We start from the raw sequence: 24,204 nt of genomic DNA, 5'->3' as shown, positions 1-24,204 counted from the left end.
ACATGCTGATTCTTATTTTACCAACTTATTGTTTGTTTTATGTTTTGTGATGTGGTGGCTTACTGAAACAGGTGTACCAAGTGTATAATGCAATAAATATTTAATTTCATGCTGTCTTCCAATAGAAAAAAGAAAAAGCATCCGTCATTAAGAAAAATAATGCTTATGCAGTGGCTGTTGCCAATTATGCTCCAAATATTACCAAGGACTCGGTTCTACCAACAATCTCCAAGAGTGCTACAACTGCAGAACCCAACAAGGCAAAACCAGAAGCCAAGCCACAGGAAGCAAAGAAAACATTCAACAGTGTTAGCAAAATTGACAGAATGTCCAGAATAGTGTTTCCAGTCTTATTTGGTACTTTTAACCTAGTGTACTGGGCTACATATTTAAATAGAGAACCTGTCCTACTTGGCTTTGCCCCATCAACCTAAAAGCCAAATTGCACTGGGGGTGTATAGCATCATTATAATCAGATAGGTTGGTTTCCTATGTACAGTACGACTAATAACTGCTAATCTGTGAACCAATATGTACAGAATGTATATAGATAGCTTATCTGTGTATCTCCAAAGGAGGCACACTGTTTATTCATGGGATTTGTAAACAGATAGCACCCATGGCAAATATAGCGAGCTCTTTAAAAGTTATACCCAGGGGAGTTCTCTTAACCCAGGTTTCAAATATACAGAAGTATAACCCCTCCCTGCAAGGAAATGAAAATATGGTCCTGCAGAATTATTTAGGAACAGTATTTTTTTAATTTAAAGTTAAAATATTTTTCTATAAAATAACTGATAATAATTTAATGGAAGAACCTATCATTTAAAAAAGTGATTTTTTAAAAAAGATAATTATTTCATATAATAGCAGTGCCCATGTACATATATAGAGTGGTGAGCTCTTGCTGTTCTCTTGTTCACAGCCATTCTGAATACTATTTTTGCTTTTAAAATTGAGTAAAGTTTACTAGAATACTAAGGAAACTAATTATTTAGTTATAGACCTTTGAAATTATTAAAGAATGATTTAAACTCATGTTAATGAGTATATGTTGTTTAGCATCAATCAGTGTCTGCTAGAAAACATTTTGGTTTTCTTTTCAATATTTTTTCAAGTCGCTTAGCTCATTTCCCTGTTCAGCATGGTCAGGAAAGTCTGTTTGCTTGTTTGTTAGTTTTAGTTATGTTTATGTTACACACATAAATATTGGTAATGGACACTCCAAAATGATTCAGGGTTAAGTATATCAGAAATAAAAGATACTCTTTTTTCTGCTTAGTAATAGGGTCAAATCTGCCTTAAATGGCTTCCTTATATCTGCCTACAGAAGCCATTATTTTCAGAGGAAACAACAGTTCATGATTTTAGTCCAAGAAGTTGTCCTAAGGGGCCAGATGTATTGCTGCTTTTGTAAATTGCAACTTTACATTTCACTGACATAACTTTACAATTTGTATACTAAAAATGGTTTTGCTAAGATTTGAATTTTTAATATGCATTTATGCATCATCAGTAATTGTCAACAATTTCATATATGCAAAAATAGCAAAATCAGAGCTGCCATTTGCAATTTTATAGGACTATTTAATACCTATCAGTAAAATTTACTTTTTCTCTGAACCTTTGCAGATGTTCTTTATGCCCCTAAAGGCCTGGTAAATCATAATATAAAAATAATTGTGTACTATATCTAGATTTTAATATACTCGGCCAATCAAAAATATTTTGATTCACATATACATTAGCAGTTATTAGTTGACATTTTAAAAGCGATGCACCCTTACGATGGTGTGTTTATAGTAGAAACATATGTAGTCGTATAGTGTCATTTATTGCAGTTTTGTACAGTACTTGAGTCTAGTGCATAAAATAGGTATGTTCAGAGTTTAACAAAGGTGTACAAATATTTCTAAAAATGAATAAAAGACTTATCTTAATACATGGAAACAATGACAAAATCTGACATTGCTTTTATTTTCTATTTTATTTTCTTGTATTTTTTTGGTTTTTTTATGTGAATCTATTTTGTGCTTTGCATGATAGTATAGACGCCAAGGTCACAAATGCATTTTATTAGTAGAATTTAAAGTAAAGACAGACCTGAACAATAATTAAAAATATATATTCCCTAACACATAAAGGGGAGAAACACTAATGAAATGTGTATTCCCTTAATTCTTCCAATCAAATTATCCTTATTCATCAACATTATTTGAAAAATGAGCACTTTACTTGAAACATTAAAATAGAAATATTCTTATTTTCATATATATTTATATATAAATGTAGATCTTCCATGTAATGAAGAGATGTGTGCAATAGTCTGATAAAGTGTATGAGGTTTGAAGGCAAGCAATAAAAAGTTTTTTTCATAATATATACATTTTTAAAATGTTTTATTTGTAAAGTATAAATGATCCCTTTAATGCCATACTGTCCAGGTATAAATAAATATATAAATATGTATATATGTAAAATATTTGTAAATATTGGTCCTGTAGAGGAATCCTTTCACTTTTATCTCTGTTTTTGGCAAAGGGCTCTGACTGTATAGTTATAGGAGGCCCATGCTTATCTATTCTTGGACTCTGACAAGGTTGATTACTGTTTTTCTGTATCTTATAGCTCTGTCATGCATCCTGATGAGAGCTCTTAATTGCCATTAACTTCAACAAGAGTTAAGGGCTCAGAACTTTCCAGGATTAGGCTGTTAAAGAGTAAGGTCGGTATGCTACCCAGGACTGCAATCCCAGATAGTTTAGCTTTTCACACTTAAGAAGAGTTTAGGTGAATTGTTAACTGTTTGAATACAGTGAAGTCAGGAGAACTGCATCCTTTTAACAGAATAGAGGCCGTGTTAAAAGTGTCTGACTTGCATACTCAAACAAATCACTTCTGTCCTCTGAAAAATAACATGCATAAGTGATAGCTGTACATTAAATACATAAACCATTTACTTAAACTTGTGCAAAGGCTCTGATTCTTTTTTCACCTAAGTCCATGGGAGTTAATGTTACAGGAACAACTACCTAATTCACAGAAAAAAAACACCTTCTAGACATAAGTTATACCCCAGGTAAATCCTATAAACAGCAGCCATAAATCAGTCAGTTAAAATACAGAAAAATAAATTACTCATTATCACTTACGTAAATATGCCTTCAAATATCTGTGTGTACCACCTACTCATGTCAGCCAGCGGGATCTTTCAAGGACATATCTGACAGGCTCAAAATTTCAATTTGTCTGTCTATAATCCATTTAGGCATTTAGAATCAAACTGGGATGCCTGAAAATTAGATTCCTAAATCCATATTTAAGTGCTTTCATGGGTGTTGCACAACTGGGAATTCTGGTCAATCAATAGGCTTCATGGATACTAATTGCTTTCAAACATCAAACTGCTTGTATTTTAACAAACTTTATTGTGGATTTAGAAGCATAAAATTGAGTCTTACTCCCTAACTTCTGTTGTTTCCTAGTTTATTTTCCTCCCTATCCTAGGGTTATGCAAACAATTTCCCTGGCAAAGCATTAATTACATAATCTTAAAAAAAGACAATAATTTCACCTTAAAAAAATGTAATATAAGATTGTGGGAATATTGGACTGGAATCAACATGATTTCAAGCCAGGAGTTCGCTTTCTGATATAGGACTGTATCATGTACTCCTGAATTCACATGGCCAGAAAAGAGCAGTCAACTATGGCTGCGACTACAGCAGACCCTGACTGCACAGTGGCTTGTTATTACTGCGCAGTAGTGTCATGTGACAGGATGCATATAACAAGCTACTGCACAGTAGTAGTAGTAGTAATGAGCTACAGCAGTCAGCATCACCTAAAAGCTGTTTGGCAAGACTATTGCACAGTAACTCTAGTAACTGGAGTTACTGTGCAGTCATTTAGTACTTGTTTATACTTATACAAGTACTAAATGACTGTGTAGTAAGAACTGCACAGTCAGTGTCTCATGTAGACATGGCCTATGAAGAGCAATTTGAAAATAGGGGTAAGGAAACCTGAGGATTACTGGGTTTATCAGCAGTGGCACCCTCTTTTTCATATGGATTTGTTCTAAAATGTTGGCTTTCAAAATTCTTGATATTTTCAAAGTGTAAAGTAGTATCTTTTTATGTATGTCTTGAATTAAGTTGGCCACTCCTGAGCCACTGTCTCATTTTCCTGTTCTCACAATCTTCCACGGCTGTTTTCCTTTTTTGTTTTTTTCTCTTATTCAAATTGGCTACCATCACCTTCCATTATGTTTATGGTCGGAAACTACAGAATGCCTTTATGAAAATTGATTTCTTTATGGACTCTATGTAGTTTGGAAAATGGGTCAAAACTATGAGGGATTGAGTAGATCAGGGTGGCCAATATGTAGTATGCATGCCACAAGGGGCACTGTCAGCCTGTGTGTGTGGCACATGGCAGATTGTGGAGGGATCAGAAAGCAAAGTAGCAGATTTGGCAGGGAGTACAGGGAAGGAAGCATAAAGCAGAGCAGCAGATCAGACAGGCAACACAGGGTAGGGAGCAGAAAGCAGATTAGGCAAGGGAAGGAATCAGTGTCATTTGGGAGTGGTCCAGAGTAAATTTGTGTCACACCTGCCAAAAGTTTGGCCTCCATTTGGAGTAAATAGTCTGGAAACTAAATTGCAGGCAGAAGCAACCATAGGAGACTAAGGAATAATCAGAGGGGGGAGCACTATGGAAAGACAGGGAAAACGTGGGAGCAATTGAACATAGGGGTTAGTAGGAGACTGGAAACATGAAAAGATTGAGGGGAAGAGCAAACTGAGTAATTGGAGGAGAGAAATTGGAAATATGTGGGGAGGGAAGAATGGACGACCGCTCCATTACTTCAGAACTAAGAAGATGGTCAGTGGAGTATTCTGTAAACAGCCAGTGGGGGAAGGTAGACGTGTGTGTGTGTGTGTGTATTTAAGTTTGAATTTAGAGCTTGTAATTAGGACACATGAATTCTACAGAGAGAGTATCCTGTTGATGGTTCAAATGAAAGCCAAAAAAACAAGGAATATTTTTAAAATCTCCACAGCTTTTGTAATCCAGTTCATAAATTTGAAATGTATAGGTTGGCCATGTCACTACCTGGTTCAAAAAAGGAATCTACTTAATATTGGACTTTTTTCTGCCTCTGCAACTCCTGAAAAGAAAAGAAAATTTCAAAAGTGCAATAGAATCCTCTTAATTTCCCCTGTATTTTCCTCAGCTTTTGACATTCTGCCCCTATGCGAAGGATCAGCACAGGTTTTTCAAACAACTTTAGAAGCCTTAAATCAACACTCACTAGTGCACAGGTCTTTTATTGGCCCTTTGCAGAGTAGTAAGTTTCACTTCTTGAGGGGAAAAAAAAAAATCTATTCATCTGTACTTTTAGAAAATGCACTCCCACCTTCAATGCTCGTGTAAAAAGGAATTTCGTGTCTAGATATGACATTTAAATTAAAACAATATAATGGGTAAATATGTGGCGCACACTTCCATAGTTTAGATGAGCACACTGAGCTACAAGGCAAGATACAAGTAGGAAAAAATATCAAATGAGCATTAAAGGCAGAGCCAAGAAAGTTATTCAATTCTTCCTTCAAAAATAGTAGGATAAATATGAAAACATATAAACAAATCTAAATACAGTGCATCATTTTTGCAATGGTACAATTTGATGACGCGCGCACAGAATTCTAAATTTTTGTTTACAAAAAGACTTTTTTTGTAAATGCAGACTTAGTCAGATAAAGTTTCAAAAAATATCAGTAAATATGGTTCCTAATAAGAGAATGTATGAGTTGAAAAGTGTAGTGCATTGTTTTCCCCATAAGCCAATGCATCTTCTCTTGGGACAGTATTCTCAATATAATTGTAAGCATCATTTTACATTATTTCTGATTACTCTATTAAATAAGGTTTTTAGTTGCAAGGAAAATTTAACAATTGGAAAACATTATTTAATATTCTGAATTAGGATTTTTATTTAGGTTCATAAGTATTTGGGACAATCTATGAGACAGTTGGTGTATCATCCAGTTCACTGTTTCATAGCTACAGCCGCAGAGGTCAAACAATGAGAGGCTTTAATTTAGGAATGGCTGGTAGTGTACCTTTCTGAGTATAATTACATATAAAATTCATTTGTTTTAATTTTGTCTTTCACTTTCTTTTCAGATGCCCCCTTTAAAGCAGCTTAGACCCCATTTTTTGCCCTCAGGACCACTTGGATAGAGCTTTGTACTGAAGTGGTTCTCGGTGTGGAAATGGGTCTTTACTTGAAATGTGCTTGGACTTTGAGGGCCTTATCTTGTTTACATTGAGAAAACTCCCATTGACCTTAGCTGAAAGTGAGCAGTCTCTTAAAAACCAGTCCCTGCAGCACTGGAAACGATGGGAGGCCAGGCAGGTCCTCTGTAGGAGAGAGCTGCTCAATTCTTTAGCTTTTCATGCTGAGAAAATGAGCCCTTCAATAGAAAAAGGAAACACATTTGAAATTGGGTCTTGATTGCCTTTGGTTCCTCCAGTACTACCTTGATGTAGATTTAAGAGTACTGTGAGTGTGTCATGGATTATAAACAGGTAATAACACCTGCAGAATGGAATTTGAAATGCATTTTAAAATATGCAAGTTTATTTATGCCCTTTTCCTAGTGCTAGTGTCTACATATACAGACATATACATATTTTTAATGTGTAATGATTTATCACTTAAGCTCTGCTTTGAAATGTTATTTGCTTATGTTACATAACTTTCTGAATTCTTCACACTACCAACTGACCTGGAGCTCATATATATGCATTATAGGCACTCAGAGATTTCACTAACTGATTTTGGAAACTAATGATGAAGGGAGGTGAGCTTCAATGGGCTTTCTGACCATATTTTTTTCCAGTATCGCATATATATTTTAGGCTTTTTGAGATTGATACATATGTAGAATGAGCCAAGATGTTGTTTTAATCCACAGCTTTTGATAATTAATTATTAAATGTTCATTTTGGCTGCATTTTTCAGTTACAAGGCTATTGTATCTCAGCTTCAGCACCAAATGCAACTTAATACTTTACATCTATTTATTATAATAGATTTGTACAATGCACTACACACACACACACACACACACACATACACACCATCAGTTAAACAGCTGCTAAACAAAAAACCCAAATATGTCACTTTATTAAAAATGGTTTGAAGGCACTTTAACCAAAGTAATTACACTAAATATTGACGCACTTGCTTTTAACAAGTAAAATTAGAAAACAAACAAGAGCTGTGATTCAGAGAGAATTGATTACTAGCAATTTCTCAAACAAACTAGAATCATCATACTTGATAGCAAGCTGACTTCAATGTGTCACCTGGGCTTGAAAATGTATGAGAGCTTGAAAATAGATGCTTAATGTATATTGCCAAGTAACAGGGAATAATAAGAATGGAGCTGATGCATTAAAAATATTCACAAATTAATATAAAGCACATGCACAATAAGAAATTGCATGATAAATGTTAGTATACTTAACCTTGAACATCAACATCATATAAAAAACTTCTGGGTGACAATTCACTTATTTAGTAGGTTTCATAGATATAAAAAAAATAAAATAAAGGGATGATAATATTCTGTAATTTGTGACCTTGTTTTAATTGGAAAGAGTTGTTACTTTTTTAAAAGTGTAAACAAAATAACTTGACCTATGTTTGAATGTGTCACTTTGCTTGCTGTAAAAGAATATTTATTAACCACATGCAAAATATTGCTTAACATTATCTTTTTGTACTTCTTATTAAAAGTTAATTTAAATATACTGTACCTTGTTCTGTTGTTTTTGTCTTTACAGTTTAACAAAATAACTTTTGGATACTGTTCATGATTTTGTTTCCCGAACGATGAAAGCATTGCAGCTCCTACAAAGGTCCTTGTTAGAGTTTATAGCAACACATGTTTGTGTTTATGTAATGTATATTATAATATATACTGTAATAATATATAATATTATTATGTATGAATATACAATATACTTATATAATCTATAAAACACATTTTATATATATAATGTGCATTTGTAAACTTTATAATTTATTTCATCTTTTGAAAAAGGATATAAAACCTCATGAAACCAATCACCAACAGGGCAGTATCAGGAAGAAACCCCCAGACAGTCATCTTATTTTAGAAATTAAATGGGTGGTTTAGTGTACCCTCTTCAGGAGTGCATGTTTGGCTACTGTTAGAGATCAGATGCGAGCCAAAGCAGTGCATTATGATTTGATATTGCAATGTCATTGTGTTCTCTGACCCCCACTATTTGCACATATACTTCTTTCCCAACCCATTCTTTTTTTTCTGTTTATTGCATCTCTCTAGATGCAATACATCTAAGTGTGGTGGGCATGGGGGGACAGGCAGAACCTTTACTTCTGGCAGTTGATTGAGTTATGAGACACTTCAGGCCCTGGTGTCATAGCCAAAATGCAGCTAGTGCACAAGATAACAAATATAAATCAAGTACCTTGAGCTTCAGAGTTTTCAGTGGGATGGACTCTAAATGTCTAAGAAGCTGTCCCTTTCTTTTGCCTCTCTGATTGCAATCTATCGAGTTAAACAGTACTTCTCAAGGACACTGAAGATGACTGTGCCTAAAGTGAAATTTGCAATACAAGGAACTAGACTTACCTATATAAAAAGAGAAATTGGCAACCTATGGGCCTGTATGCCAGATCTGGCCTGACAAGCAATTTTATTCGGTACACAAAGCTAGGACATCAGTGGCAATATGGCAGCAGAGGAAGCAGCAGAAATTTGGCTCTGAGGGAAATGGCTGGGTTGAGAGGGAAGGAAGGACAGCTGGGGCAGAAGTCACAGCCCACTTTTGGACCAAGCTTTGTTAATTTAGTCTGCCATTTCAGAAAGGTTGCCATCTTCCAAGTGCTCTCAGAAGTACTCCCCCTCAGGCCCCAGGGGACCCAGGCCTAGGATCAGTGAGGACCTAGTCGGGGAACTTCTGGAGGGACTGGACATATTTAAATTAGCTGGTCCTATGATCTCCACCCCAGAGTGCTGAGGGAATTAGCAGAGGTCATTGAGGGACCACTGGCACAGCTTTACAAGCACTTATGGTGCTCTGGTGTGGTGCCAGAGGACTGGAAAAGGGTCAATGTGGTTCCCATTTTCAAAAAAGGGAGGAAGGAGAACCCAGGAAACTATAGGCCATTTAGTCTTACCTCGATCCTGGGTAAGTTTTTGAGACAATTATCCTGGTACAGGTCTACGAGGGGCCATCAGGGGAGGTTATCCTTAAGGGCAACCAACATGGGTTCATTAGAGGCAAGTCCTGTCAGACCAACCTGGTGGCCTTCTATGATCAGGTCACAAAATCCTTAGATGCAGAGGTAGCAGTGGACGTAGTCTTTCTGGACTTTAGGAAGGCCTTCAACACTCTCTCTCAACCCAATCTCATTAAAAAAACTAGGGGACTGTGGTGTCGACACCTACACAGTCAAATGGGTCGCTAACTGGCTGGAGGGCTGCACCCAGAGAGTGGTGGTGGACGGGTCATTTTCGACCTGGAGGGATGTGGGCAGTGGGGTCCCCCAGGGCTCGGTCCTCGGACCCGCGCTGTTCAACATCTTCATCAGTGACTTGGACGAGGGGGTAAAAAGCACCCTGTTCAAATTCACAGATGACACTAAGATGTGGGGGGATGTGGGCATGCTAGAAGGGAGGAATAGGCTGCAGTTGGACCTAGACAGGTTACAGGGGTGGGCAGATGAGAATAGGATGGGTTTCAACACTGACAAGTGCAAGGTGCTGCACCCGGGGAGGAAGAATCAGCAGCATACCTACAGACTGGGGAACTCCTCGTCAGCGCAGAAAAGGATCTTGGAGTCATCGTTGATGCCACAATGAACATAGGCTGACAGTGTGGGGACGTAGTCTGGAAGGCCAACCACACCTTGTCATGTATACACAGATGCATCTCAAGCAGGTCCAAGGAGGTGATCCTCCCCCTCTGTGTGACACTGGTCAGGCCGCAGTTGGAGTACTGCGTCCAGTTCTGGGCGCCGCACTTCAGGAGGGATGTGGACAACTTGGAGCGGGTCCAGAGGAGGGCCACTCGCATGATCAGGGGGCCAGCAGGTCAGGCCCTACAACGAGAGGCTAAGGGACCTAAATCTGTTCAGCCTCCACAAGAGAAGGCTGAGCGGGGTCTAGTGGCCATTTACCAACTAGTCAGAGGGGACCAGCAGGCACTAGGGGAGTACCTGTTCCCCCGAGCATTACCAGGAGTGACTAGAAATAACGGTCACAAGCTGGCAGAGGGTAGATTCAGACTAGACATCAGGAAGTGCTACTTCACAGTCAGGGTGGCTAGGATCTGGAACCAACTTCCAAGTGAAGTGGTGCTGACTCCTATCCTGGGGGTCTTTAAGAGGAGGTTAGATGAACACCTTGCTGGGGTCATTTGACCCCAGTACCTTTTCCTGCCATGGCAGGGGGTTGGACTTGATGATTTGCTCAGGTCACTTCTGAACCTACCAACTATGAAATGAAGCCCCTAAGCAAGGGGCACGACAAGTCTCTCACTGGGGTTGTAGAGAGGCAGCAGCAAGGCACCAGACTTCCATGCGTAGACCCTGAGATGGTGCAGAGTCACATGGAAGAACTGGATGCCTTTAACTCGGCAGGCCCGGATGAGCTCCATCCGAGGGTACTGAAGGCACTGGCTGACATCATTGCAGAGCCACTGGCGGGAATATTTGAACGCTCGTGGCGCATGGGCCAAGTCCCAGAGGACTGGAAAAGGGCCAATGTGGTCCCCATTTTCAAGAAGGGGAGGAAGGAGGACCCGGGCAACTATAGGCCAGTCAGTCTCACCTCCATCCTTGGCAAACTCTTTGAAAAAATTATCAAGGCTCACATTTGCGAGAGCCCAGGACAAATTATGCTGAGGGCAAACCAGCACGGGTTCATAGCAGGCAGATCGTGCCTGACTAATCTAGTCTCTTTTTATGACCAGGTTACGAAACGCCTGGACACAGGAGGAGGGGTGGATGTCGTATACTTAGACTTCAGGAAGGCCTTCGATACGGTATCCCACCCCATACTGGTGAACAAGTTAAGAGGCTGTGACTTGGATGATTACACAGTCTGGTGGGTGGCGAATTGGCTGGAGGGTCATACCCAGAGAGTCGTGGTGGATGGGTCGGCTTCGACCTGGAAGGGTGTGGGCAGTGGGGTCCCGCAGGGCTTGGTCCTGGGACTGATACTCTTTAATGTCTTCATCAGCGACTTGGACGAGGGAGTGAAATGTACTCTGTCCAAGTTTGCAGATTACACAAAGCTATGGGGAGAAGTGGACACGCCGGAGGGCAGGGAACAGCTGCAAGCAGACCTGGACAGGTTAGACAAGTGCGCAGAAAACAACAGAATGCAGTTCAACAAGGAGAAATGCAAAGTGCTGAACCTAGGGAGGAAAAATGTCCACCACACCTACAGCCTAGGGAATGACCTGCTGGGTGGCACAGAAGTGGAAAGGGATCTTGGAGTCCTAGTGGACTCCAAGATGAACATGAGTCGGCAGTGTGACGAAGCCATCAAAAAAGCCAATGGCACTTTATTGTGCATCAGCAGATGCATGACAAATAGGTCCAGGGAGGTGATACTTCCCCTCTATCGGGCGCTGGTCAGACCGCAGTTGCCGCAATTCAAGAGGGATGCGGATAACCTGGAGAGGGTCCAGAGAAGGGCCACTCGTATGGTTAAGGGCCTGCAGACCAAGCCCTACAAGGAGAGACTAGAGAAACTGGACCTTTTCAGCCTCCGCAAGAGAAGGTTGAGAGGTGACCTTGTGGCTGCCTATAAGTTCATCACGGGGGCACAGAAAGGAATTGGTGAGTATTTATTCACCAAGGCGCCCCCGGGGGTTGCAAGAAATAATGGCCACAAGCTAGCAGAGAGCAGATTTAGACTGGACATTAGGAAGAACTTCTTCACAGTTAGAGTGGCCAAGGTCTGGAACGGGCTCCCAAGGGAGGTGGTGCTCTCCCCTACCCTGGGGGTCTTCAAGAGGAGGTTAGGTAACCATCTAGCTGGGGTCATCTAGACCCAGCACTCTTTCCTGCCTATGGAGGGGGTCAGACTCGATGATCTATTGAGGTCCCTTCCGACCCTAACATCTATGAATCTATGAAGTCAGCCGCATCTTCATTAACTAAGAAATGTCTCTTGAAACACTTGTCAGCAATTATAATATTCACTTGCAAAGAAATCAAATGATTTATTGGGTCACTGAATGCAATAATTTTAGCAAATGCAGGCAGGACTACTCTTCCCTGTGGTCCTTATTCTCCTGTCAGGCAACACAGAGTATCTCCAGATATCTATATCAATATCAATGGCATAAAAGCAGGTGTTTTGTACCTGGAATATCATTTTAAGAAAACTGAGCTATTTATCTGATTCTTTTTGTCAAAGTTATCACTTGCATCATGTGAAGGGTTTTGTGATCTGACTGAATGCGCGGGGTACACAAGGAATAACTCTTGTATGGAAATCGGTATATGACATGGTGCATTTTTCATTAAAATTTTACTTTTCATTTAAAACCATATATTTTTTTTTTGTTTGTGAAGGCTGGGAGGGAAAAGCTTTGTTTGGTGAGGTTGTGCTTTATCTATAGGTGTTAATTATCTGGGAGCCTATATGGCATTTACAGAATGAAGAAATAATTATGGGAGAAAAAGGAAACAAACCTTTTTTTACTTACCCCAAAGCATTTAAAACATTTTGAGCAGTTGTCCTTTTCATTTGTGGTGTATGTAAGCCATAGCTAATATTGAATATGAATATTCATAACATCTATAATATTAAAAACAATTCTGGCTTCAATTTCTTTGCAAATCTTTTAAGACCCTGGTATGAAATATTAAAAAGGAAGGCATCCAATGTCTCTCACTTTTCAAAGACTAACATCATCTCTTGCTTATGTTGTATAACAGCAATAAGTGAAAAAGATGCTTCTGAATATTATTGAGGACAGCTTTTGTTTAGTAAATTACTACAGATTTTTTATTAGAGTTGATGAAAAAATTCAAATAGCACTATTCCAAAATGTCCAGGATTGAAAAAAAGTTTCCATTTTTCAGTGACACCTGCTTTCACAACACCTGCTTTTATGTTCTAATTTTGATCACTTTGCCTGGCTCATTTCCACAACCAGACTTGGGTGAATAATCTTTTAGTCTACTTTTCCTCTGTTCACTATGGCCATATCACTGTTGAGCACACTGATATTAGGATTTTGGGAAAGACTAATAAATGAGTTGTAGTTCACACTCAATCTCCAGGTGCAGGAAAACCAGAATTCATCTGCTTATATTGAACTCTATATAATGGCCAACACTACACAACCAATTTAAAGAAATACATATCCTAATGACCAAGGGTTCTAGAGGTTGCTAGCCTGCTAATTTCAGGAAGGTATTGTGAGCATTTTGCAATTATTAACAAAACACTAATTAATTGATCAGAAACCTGCCATGCATCATCTCTGTTTTTTGGATAGGTGAACAAAGGAAGAGAGTTTAATGACTAAAATCAGTCAAAATCGGCATCAGAAGGAAGGATTAGTGTGGCAGACCTTATTATCCTTGCATTCAAACTGTAAAGGTCTATAAACCTTATCCTGGACAACAAGAGAAATCAGATCTGCAGATCAGTCTATAGGCCAAGATGTCTGATGAACAGAAAAGGCAACTCAGCTGCAAGTACTTTGCTTGGATGGATTTTGTTGTGGCTTGAAGACTAACTGTGGTAACTATTGTAGCACCTTCTCTACATATATCTATAAATTGCACTTTGTTACTTACAAAAAACCCCCAACAATAAATGGCAAGTTCATGGACAAGTGTTTGTGGGACTAGAACTTGCTCAAACATATGCTGTTGTGTATGGTGAAAATTGTTGGTAGGACACTTACAGTTACTCACAGTGGGCATATTTTGAGTTCAATGGATGGCTTCATTATACCCTGAGGATTTGGGGATTTTTTTTTTTAAAGCATAAATGAAGTTTCTTCTCCTAGCCTGTAAGATTGGTCTACTAAAAAATAAGTCATTTAGACTCTGAATGCTATGGCTCAGATCCAGCAAATGTGAATGTAAGTAACTTTATTCACATTAGTGCTTTCATTAAATTCCTGCAAGAAATTATCTGTGTAAATATATTTCAGTGAGACTGTATACCATTAGGACTGCAAAATTTTGCCGGCTGTTTTGTTTTGACACTGTTTCAACTTGTTTTGAGCTCGAAACAGCGAATTCTAAATGAAGGGCTTCAAAACAGCCTAAAAACAAAACAAGGCTAGTGGAAATGTTTCAAAAGTTTTGAAATATTTTGAGTTTCAAAGCAGCCAGCAGCCAGGTGGTGGGATACAGGGGAGAACTAGGGCTGCGCACTCGGTGACTCCAGGCTCAGCCAGGTAGGGAGTGCAGCCCTGGCTCTCCCTGCCTCCCATGGCTGGGGTGAGAAGCCAATCACAGTGCAGGGAAAGGGAACTGAGCCCCGGCTTAGTTCCCCTCCCCAGCGCTGCAACTGGGTTGGGGAAGGGAACTGAGTCGAACTGCTGGGCTGAGTTCACTGCCCCAGCCCAACCATCCCAACCCCAGCCTGACTCAGCTGGGCTGCATTCATTTCCACAGCCCGATGGTTGCACTGGAAAGGGAAAGTCACTCAGCTGGGCTGCATTCATTTCCCCAGCCCGATGGTTGTGCTGGGGAGGGGAACTCAGCCCAGCTGGTCTGGCTTTCCATCCCCAGCCCGATTGTAGTGCTGGGGATGGGAACTCAGCCCAGCTGGACTGACTTCCTTTCCCCAGCTCGATCTAGCGCTGGGAGGGGAACTCAGCAATTGGGCTCAGTTCCTTTCCTCAATCCCAGGCGGCAGCATCAGCTTCCTTCCCTCATCTGGCAGGCAGATCAGGGGCCCTCAGCCCTGGAAGGACTGGCGCAGCCCCGGCAGCAATCCTGGGGTTAGGCCTCGATCTGCCTGCCAGATGAGAGAGGCTGTTTTGAGCTTTCCCATTATAGTGAATGGGTGAAATGTTGAAACAGCATCAGAACAGCCTCACTGTTTCAATGAAATGAAATGGAACAGCTTTTTTGACTCTAAATGAAATTTGAAACAAAATGCTGTTCCGTCGAAACCTCGAAACTTGAGCCGAAACGGAACAGTGCCATTTCACACAGCCCTATACAGCATTATGGCCTGTGCCTTTAAGCATAAAGTACCTCTGTGGAACTTTAACTTGGTCCTTCTTGTTACAAAGTGATCATCAGAGCAAATGTAATCTTAATAATCCTATATATATTGTCCTTTAGGTTGTCTGTTATTTTGGGAAAATATATTGTATATTTCACATTTCTATTGGAACTTATTTTGGCTGTTGCAATCTGAGATTGAACAAGGCCAGAAGATTTTTCCTGTGGACTGCCATCCTCAATACACTATAAACCAAGTCTAGAAAGAGGACACAACCATGTCTAGAGACAGTTTGACTTAAATGGTTCAGCTTTGGAAAGTATCAGTGACTTCTATGAATATTACTGTTAATAATGAAGACTGAAGATGATGATGATGTACATGTCAGTATTCCTGTTTCAATGCCATTGGCTAACATTAGAAAAGGGAGGGTGGGGGGGAAGTATGATTAAGAAACCATACCTGAATGGAATCCCACTCTTAGTATCTCAAATAGGTAATCATGGTTTGTGAGTGAAACTTGGACAAATACCACTATTCTTTTTTTTCCACATTAAATTTTCATATTTAAAATCAAGATTTCCATCTGATTTGTTTCTATTGATTTAATTCCTAAAGGAGCCAACTAAATCTCTCCCACATACCTTGATATCTAGTTCTAGGGTTGTTGACACTTGGTTTCTTTTAAAACTTCTTAATCTTTTTTACCTGGAGAAGTACCAGTTACTCAAATATTCTTATATTGAATTAAGTTTTTTCAGGTAATGGTTGTCATGATCTATAAACATGGTTTTTATTTTCTGTCTTCTCTATTCTGTAAAACAACTATCAACACTTCCTTTCTCCAGCCTGACTGTTGGGGACTGCTTTCTAGACTTTCACCAGTCTTCTATATCAGAATTGGCACTTCTAGTTTTCAAGAATTAGATTCTCCATTCCTGACTCATGTTGAATTGACCCTTTCTCTGCAAGTAATGCTATTGATTGATATATAGGGTGTCTCAAAATAAATATAGTTATTGCATATACAGAGACATATTGATAGAACCACAGTCAACTGTACCCATCAATCATATATATAAGCGGGGGAAAGTGCATCTGTTGTTAGCCATTGAAAGCAAGTGTTGAAATAGTATTCAAAATTAGGAATTGTTGATGTTTATGCTGCCATTCCACTGATACACACTCATGTTCACTGCTATAATGAGTGCCAGGATGTAAATGGTGGACATTCTGAACGCCTCTAGTAGCGTAAATCCCATGTTATACTTCTTCCTTTCTAAGAAGGCAAGAATCAACACTATCAATCAATATGTCTCCATTTCTGACAAATAGTAGGTGTCAACTGGTTTTTGAGGGGTTATAGCCATGTTGGTCTAAGGACATAAATAAGCACCAAACCTCTCTAACCTCATCACCAGAAGCAAACTCCCTATGACTGAAACCACACCAAATGGATCCAGACCATGCCAGGACAAGAAATGCACAACCTACCAACACATCTCCACCACTCCCGTAATAACCACACACCACAACAGCACTATCACCATTCCTGGATCTTATATTACATTTGTGGACATGCAGGTGTATCTCATCCAGTGTACCAAATGCCCTGATGGAAAATATCTAGAAGAAATCAAACAAGAACTGTGTGCCAGGATGAACACACACCAAAAATCCATCAAAGACAAAAACTTCTAATTACCTGTGGGTGCACACTTCTCACAAGACAATCACTCCCTCTCTGATCTCTCAGTCCTAATCCTTAAAGGGATCTTACAAAACACCTTTCATAGACAAGCCTACGAACTTCACTTCTTAAATCTACCAGATACAAAAAAAGTGGACTTAATATAGACATTGGATTTATGACATATTACAATGTGATTGACATGTGAATCACCAGGTACCTGCCTGAACTTACCATCTATACATTTTTCCCCCATGTTCCTCCCCTCCTCTATCCAAACTTCCACCTATTTACTTTTTCGCAGACTGCCTCTTTTCTACCATGGAGAACTCAATAATACAACAGTGTGTCCTATACTTACCTTTTGCATTCCTTCAACCATTATTTCTCCCACTTTCCCTGCTCCCCTCCTTTCTCTACCCATTGTTTTCCAAACTTCCACCTATTTACATTTTCACCAGCCTCCTGTCACGCTTGTAGCTTCTTTCCTACCTTGGAGATCTCAGAACAACAGCAGAGTTTCCCAATGCCTGAGAAAGGGTGCTTGCAAAGAACCTTTTTTACAACTATTCAGCTGGTTTAATAAAAGACATCATATTACCCAAAGAACCTTGCCTGAACTGGTTTTTAAGAGTCTTTTATCTAAAATCCAATTTAAAAAAATAAATGGAGGGCTGAATTCAGTGGACATGGATATCATTGTATATCATAACTGCTTACAAAAATTATTAGTGTTTTGTTTTTGTTTTGCTTTCATTTTCTACAAAGCCTGCTTTGTACATTAACCCTGGGGGGAGGGGGAGGGGGAGGAGAAGGAAGAAGAGAAGTAGGCAAACATGCAGTTATATACTACATTGTAATGCACAGACACAGGACACTATAAATAGTTTGCATTTCTTAGCTCCTGTTTATGTTGCAACTTCAAGCAATCAGTGTTCTTTTAATATAGTTTTATATGCAATTTCCTAATTTGTATTTAAGAAAAAGTATGTGCAAGTGTAACAATTGTCACAACATATGTCATCAGTTAAGCTTTTACTGATTTTTCAGTATGGATTTTTACCACTTGAATTACAGAACAAGCAGCAGGAAAACACAGAGATGATCAGAGAAATTATTTTATCCCTCTTGAATTTCAAAGGCCTTCAAGCAATAGAGTTACTGGAGCTTCTCAGAAAAGAGATAGCAACAAACCTATATAGTGAAAAGTGTTAGTCTACAAGGACAGTAGTGGTAACCCTAATTTAGTATAAACTTTGAGATTATGTTCCAAAAAATGTTTTTCTTTACTAAGTTTAAATCAGACTTTCTTTCAAGAGCAAGGCACTGGCCAATATAAGTAATAAAAGCAGAACTTAATTAGTGATTTAATTTTTTGCAAGCATCTTTCTCACTGTTCTTGTTATGGTTCTTTTGAAATGATCACAGCTACTTAGTGTCAGGGCTTCTGCTATGCCAATAAGACAGAACTGGCTTCTAGAGATGTAGTAGTAGACTTTGAGTCTTCTTACTCTAGTTCATGTGTTCCAACAGATTTGGAACAGACTCTAAAATATTTTTCATGTGAGTAGTTAGTCACCTGGAATTAACAGAGTAGATTTTTTTTTAATGTCCTGACTATTACAGCGGTATGCAGTGTAGAGGGAAAATGCATGGTGATTGTAGATGATATGATCTACTTACTCCTAGTCAATATTGATTGCCATCCCCAGTGGAACTAGAGAGACAAAGAGGAGGCAGAGCCAAATCTTTATTTTCCCTTACCACCAACTCATGGTGCAGATTTGGAACACCACAGATATTAAGTGGCACCTGATTCTAAAAAGTGTAACAAGGTTTGCATTGCTTTGTGCCTATCCTTTTGCAGCACTCAATGTGAGCTTCAACCCAAGAAGGTTTGTGCTAGGCACAGGGGTAAGCAGAGACAGACAGAGACTAGTTTATAAATTAGAAATCTACCTTGCCTTCTATTTCATTTACATGCCAAGGAAGAATCTTGGGATACCTTTTACTGTGGCCTCTGACTTAAAGATATTATCTATTACAGGCTGCTTACAGATGTAAGAAAAAAACCAAAACAGAAACCGGCACTTTACTTTAAACTCTGTGCTCTGAGCCCAGTACACGCCCAGAAGATGCATTGCATTAGTTGGACCCAGCTTGACCAATAACTATAGATCGGGCGCTTCAGTGGGGCTTTTTGGTGCTTTTATCTAATAGCGGATTCAATCAGCTATTAGATAAAAGCACCATAAAAGCCCTGCTGAAGTGCCCAATCTATACAGATGCTGCAGAGTGAGGTCAAATGAACATGCTGCTGCTTCTGGGAAAACACATTTCTGCCCTTTCCCCACTCCCCACCACAATGTCTGTCAGCACCCACAGACTACCATAGCTAGTTTTATTTGAAATATTGGAACAGGCTACCCAGAGAGGTAGTGAAAACTCCATCCTTGGAGGTTTTCAAGACCCGGCTAGGCAAAGCTTTGGCTGGGATGATCTAGCTGGGGATGGTTCTGCTTTGAGCAGAGAGTTGGAGTAGATGACTTTCTGTAGTCCCTTCCAACCCTAATTTTCTATGATTTCTATGATTGTCTGATTAGAGTCCCTTCCATTTATTGTGAGATTCTAAGTTGTAAAAAGAAGTGGTTAGCCAACTTAGCCTGGAGCCAGGGACAAGGCACAATGCATAGAACCCATTGTGTATGTCAGAACTTTTAAAACTGCTGGGTAGTCTGGCATTAGAGATGTAGTGACAGACTTCTCATGAGCTGGGTAATTTAAATGGGCTTGTAGGCTACCCAACAGTGAGGATCAGCTCCCATGGTGCCCTTTAACAAGCCACAGGTTTAAATTAGTGTGATACAAGCTAGCCAGAAATAATGTTCTACTTCAAATATGGAACATATTTGTGGCTAATATGCTATATTTTTCACATGATAAATTGGCTGAACACATGGCACATACACACTAATTGCATGATGAATGTAACATCTGCCAGGGGGCTTAGACTGGCTCAGAGAGGCATGAGCTTTCTTAGGCAAAACCCTCAGATGCTGTGAAAGGACTTGCTACATGCAGAAAGAAGGAGCTTAAAAAAAAGGGACAGGGGAGGGAGTATTGCTGAGAGGCAATAAGTGGGCTGATTAGATCAAAAAGGATGAATAAGGGAGTTAACAGATTTGAGGAACATTGTAGTTACTAGCTGGAGTAAATAACTACCTAGTTTGAAAAGGAGTTCTTAGCCCAGATGCCTGCTCAGCATAAGGCACAGGCAATGTGTTTGAGTGTCAGGGGGAGTGCAGGTGATGCACTAGGGGGGCAGGGGAGCACAGACAATGTTGCAGAGAGGGGCAGGGAGCCAAGGTGATGTCGTGGGGGGGTATGTGCCCCCCAAGTTTTCTGTACCCACAGCAGGGCATGGGGCACAGGGCTACAGCAGGGCTGGACCAGTTCTGGGCAGGACCTGCCTTTGTGGCCCAGCAGGTAGAACCATGGCCCACCAAGGTGAGGTGTGACAGCAGTGGTGGTGTGAAGTTGTGCCCCTTGCTACTGTTGGGTGAGCAGGGGGTGCCTCACCTTGGTGGCCATGGTGGCACAGCACTCCCTCCTGCATCAGGTCTCAGCTGCTAGGCGGTACAGGATCCAGCCTGGCTGTAGCCTCTTGCCCTGCTGTGGGCACAGAAATCTCAGAAAGCATTGGCTCCTTCACCCCCCCACCTCATCACCTGTGCCCCTCCTGCTTCCCAACACATCACCTGTGCACACCGCCCCCCCTTCCCAACACACATTGCCTGTTCCCCACGCACTGGGGGCAGGGGTGGGCAGCTGGAAGTAGGGGGCATATGTTCCCTTCCCCTGCTCCCTTAGACTTACCTGGAGGGAGCTGTGGGAGCTTCTCTCCACTGTTGCTTGGCTGCTATATATATGTGCACTCGCACATGCAGGTGGTCCAGCTCTCTTCCCAAGGGGGGCCAGGGTACTTCCGCCCCATGTACTCAGCGACTATGATACTCGGCATGCCACTCGAAAAATCATACCCCAACACATTCCTCAAAAAAATAAATAATTCAGAAGTAATGGAAAGCATATGATCAAGGACAAAATGGGAAAAGAAAAGAAGGGACTACAACACAAGAAAACTGGTGAAGATAACAACTTCAAAACATGAAGTAACATGAAAACAATTTATTGAAAAATAATTTGAAAACCATCCCGTATTATTCTAATTGCTTGCTGTAAACAAGTTGTTTGGCAACCCTGTATATTAAGCCAGTATTGAAATATTTTAAGTAGATATTTCTGAAATAAAAACATTCAGAAACTTTCTCTTTCCCCAACCTTTACTCTTGTCTCTTACAACCTACTTTTGAAAGACCTAATATTTTTCTTGTTTCTTTGAGTTTCAGAAATGCAGTCTAGATGAAAGAATCATAATTTATTGATATAATTTTAAAAGTAACTCAGTGACAGACATGTCTCTTGCTGTTTAAAAGATGATTTGATTGCATGACCAATTCAGTGAACCTTTAAATTAAGGTTTAAATTAGGTACTTGACCATAAAAAAAAAATGTTGCGGGGAACTGCCAATCAATTAATTGCCCCCTGCCCCCAAACGCACCCTGCCAAAAAACACAAAACCAAAAGCAATCCAAAAATCCCCAACAACATTTCAGTGTGGTAAACTAGTGATCCTATGGACATTTTTCTATAATATCTAACTTATAGTAGCTACATAAAAATAGCCTCACACTTCTTGATGATCTCACTGACTCAAAAAAAGCATTATAGCCTTAACAAACATCTGAACTTCAGTAAACTGAATGTAAATAACTTAAAGTGTTATGTCTCTGGCATAGAATAACATACTATTAGTATCTTCTGTATTTGGAAGTAATTTAAAATAATTCCTAATAATTTAATGTTTAAAATCCATATAGCTAAACACTTGACTTACATGATAGTGGACATGTAGAGATTTGTTTTATCAGTCTAACAGTAACACACAATCTTTATCTAGGATAAACTGTAACTTGTTTTTAGGCATGGCCCTGAGCCTTGGATACTATGATTGGCAACCTTTCAAAAGGTGCTGTGATTCAGAGACATGCCTCAGAGTTATTGCTGCTGATAGGCCAGCAAGGGATCAGCAAGATATAACAACCTGGCACTTACTCAGTTGTGCTAGACAACTTTAACTCCACTTCACTCCAGGTGGGCAGTCAGTGCCATGACACCTGCTTATTACTCCCTCATATTACATTTGGTAAGCACACAACAAGGTATAAATATGACTAGGCCCTTGCCTCTTTGTGCTGACTAGTAGTCTAAGTAAAATACTAGCTCTCTTTAGTTTGGTCTTTGTGTGAAACAGCAACTTGGTAATTGTCAATGTAAGCCTTCTGTTTTCTTATAGCAATAAAGGGTCCTAGGGTAGATCCAGGGTAGAGGGAGGTGACAGAGGATGTAGTGGTGTAGTTGCACCCTCCTTTGTTTCTTGCTTCACCCAAACTTAAAAACAACTGCCTGAGTGGGGCATTTCTACTCAGGCAGTTCTGAGACAGTCAATTGACATCATGGGTCATTATCACCTGCATGGTCCCTGATAATCTTTCTTCACTCCACAGTTGTTAATGATCATCTATCCTTTTTATTGGACCATATTCCATTATGGAAACTATAATATAATGACTTCAGGATTAAGGACACAATATATTTTGATTGTATTTTGCAGTGTGTGTGTGCGCGCGCGCACACATGCGTGCATGTGAAATGTATATATAAAATTTAGCAAATCAGTGCACTTTCCAATAGTTTATATTTGTTTTTGCTTTGACTTTTAACTGTGCTAGCTCTCTGACATATTAGTAAAGTATCTAGTTTATCTTTAACTGGAGAAAAATATCTTATGTTGTGTGATGTGCCACACCATGTGCACCCTTCTTTTCAAAACCCTAGGTCTACCCATGAAGTATATAGCATCAAAGTGACACCCAGATAAGAGGTTCAGTGATAGATATCTATTCTCCTCCAATGAGTGAATGAAATAGGAGTGAGTTTCAAATATGCATTATGTTCAATGCCAAAATCATTAAGGCAGGCTTCTCTCATCTTAGGAATCACAAACAAGGTGCAAAATTAAGACTTAGTACAGAAGTACAAGAAGGCCCTGCACTGCATCACACTTTACGTAAATTATTATAAAAGTAGGAATGAACCAAAAAGACATTTTACATTTGGTGGGGGTCAAGGCCAGCAAGCAGGGGGCACTCCCACGAATCTCCCAGAAGGCTGCTGGAGCCAGGCCTACTGCTCCTCTGCCAGCTGGTGACTGTCATCAGCAGCTGGGAGAAGGAAGTCTTTGGTGAGCCCCCTCTCCCCCACAGCTTGAGTGGGTGGGTGGGTTGGGTCTGTGATATAGAGGGGGCTTCCTTCCCCCACCACCTCAGCCTCTTGACATCTGCAGCCAGGAGCTGCAGCACCAGGCTGCCCAGCTAGCTTTTCACTGCACTGGGAACTGGAGCTAGAGTGTAGGAGTACTGTAAGGGCAATCTGTGGGTGGGGGCACCAAATGTCACCCAATGTTGGGAACCGGGGTGGGGGAGGCAGGGAAATGGAGCTCTTTGCTGCACAGACCCAGCCTGGCTTCCACCAAGACCTGAGCCCGCAAGCTTAGGGAGGAGAGGGGGAGAATCACATGGCAGAGGGGTCAGTTTCCCCACCCTCTTGCCCAACTGCATGGGGAGGAGACAGAGGGATGGAGCTGAGCTGGTGCTCACCCAGAACAGATGAGCACTGGCCAAGGCTAGCAAGTCATCCAGCAAAAGACCCCTGAGATGGGGGCAGAATGCAGACTGCATTGAAGCACGATGGATGTGGTACAGATATTCCAAACAGTGCTCTAACTTAAAGTGCATTAGTCTAATACCACATTTATTGAGACCTAACTTGGACTTGGATCTGTCATTATTAAATCACTAAGTGCTATGAATGTCTGTTTTGTTATGGTTTTTAAAGTGTTTTCTGCATGTTTAATGTGTTAAGAGTACCATCTGTACCTAGACTAAAGGAATAATGGGAACGTAGAAAATTAGGGTTGGAAGGGGCTGTAGGTCATGTAGTCCAACCCCAGCTCAAAGCAGGACCATCCCCAACTAGATCATTTCAGCTAGGGCTTTGTCAAGCCAGGCCTTAAAAATCTTCCAGGATGGAGATTTCACCACCTCTCTAGG

At 40.2% G+C, this 24,204-nt stretch overlaps 1 protein-coding gene across 1 annotated transcript in view; it reads left to right on the top strand.

Moving 5' to 3' along the window:
* Positions 1 to 7,828, top strand: part of GABRA2 (gamma-aminobutyric acid type A receptor subunit alpha2) — a 138,145-nt gene extending 130,317 nt beyond the window's left edge. The window contains exon 10 of the mRNA XM_014594996.3: positions 126 to 7,828. Within this exon, the coding sequence (XP_014450482.1) occupies positions 126 to 434 (309 nt within the window). The 3' untranslated portion in view covers positions 435 to 7,828. The remainder of the gene's footprint in view (positions 1 to 125) is intronic.
* The last annotated feature ends 16,376 nt before the right edge of the window (positions 7,829 to 24,204 follow it).

The sequence above is a fragment of the Alligator mississippiensis genome, chromosome 2 (genome assembly GCF_030867095.1).
Source record: "Alligator mississippiensis isolate rAllMis1 chromosome 2, rAllMis1, whole genome shotgun sequence".
Lineage (NCBI taxonomy): Eukaryota > Metazoa > Chordata > Crocodylia > Alligatoridae > Alligator > Alligator mississippiensis.
Note: the sequence above shows the minus strand (reverse complement) of the source record. Positions and strands in the feature narration are given on the sequence as shown.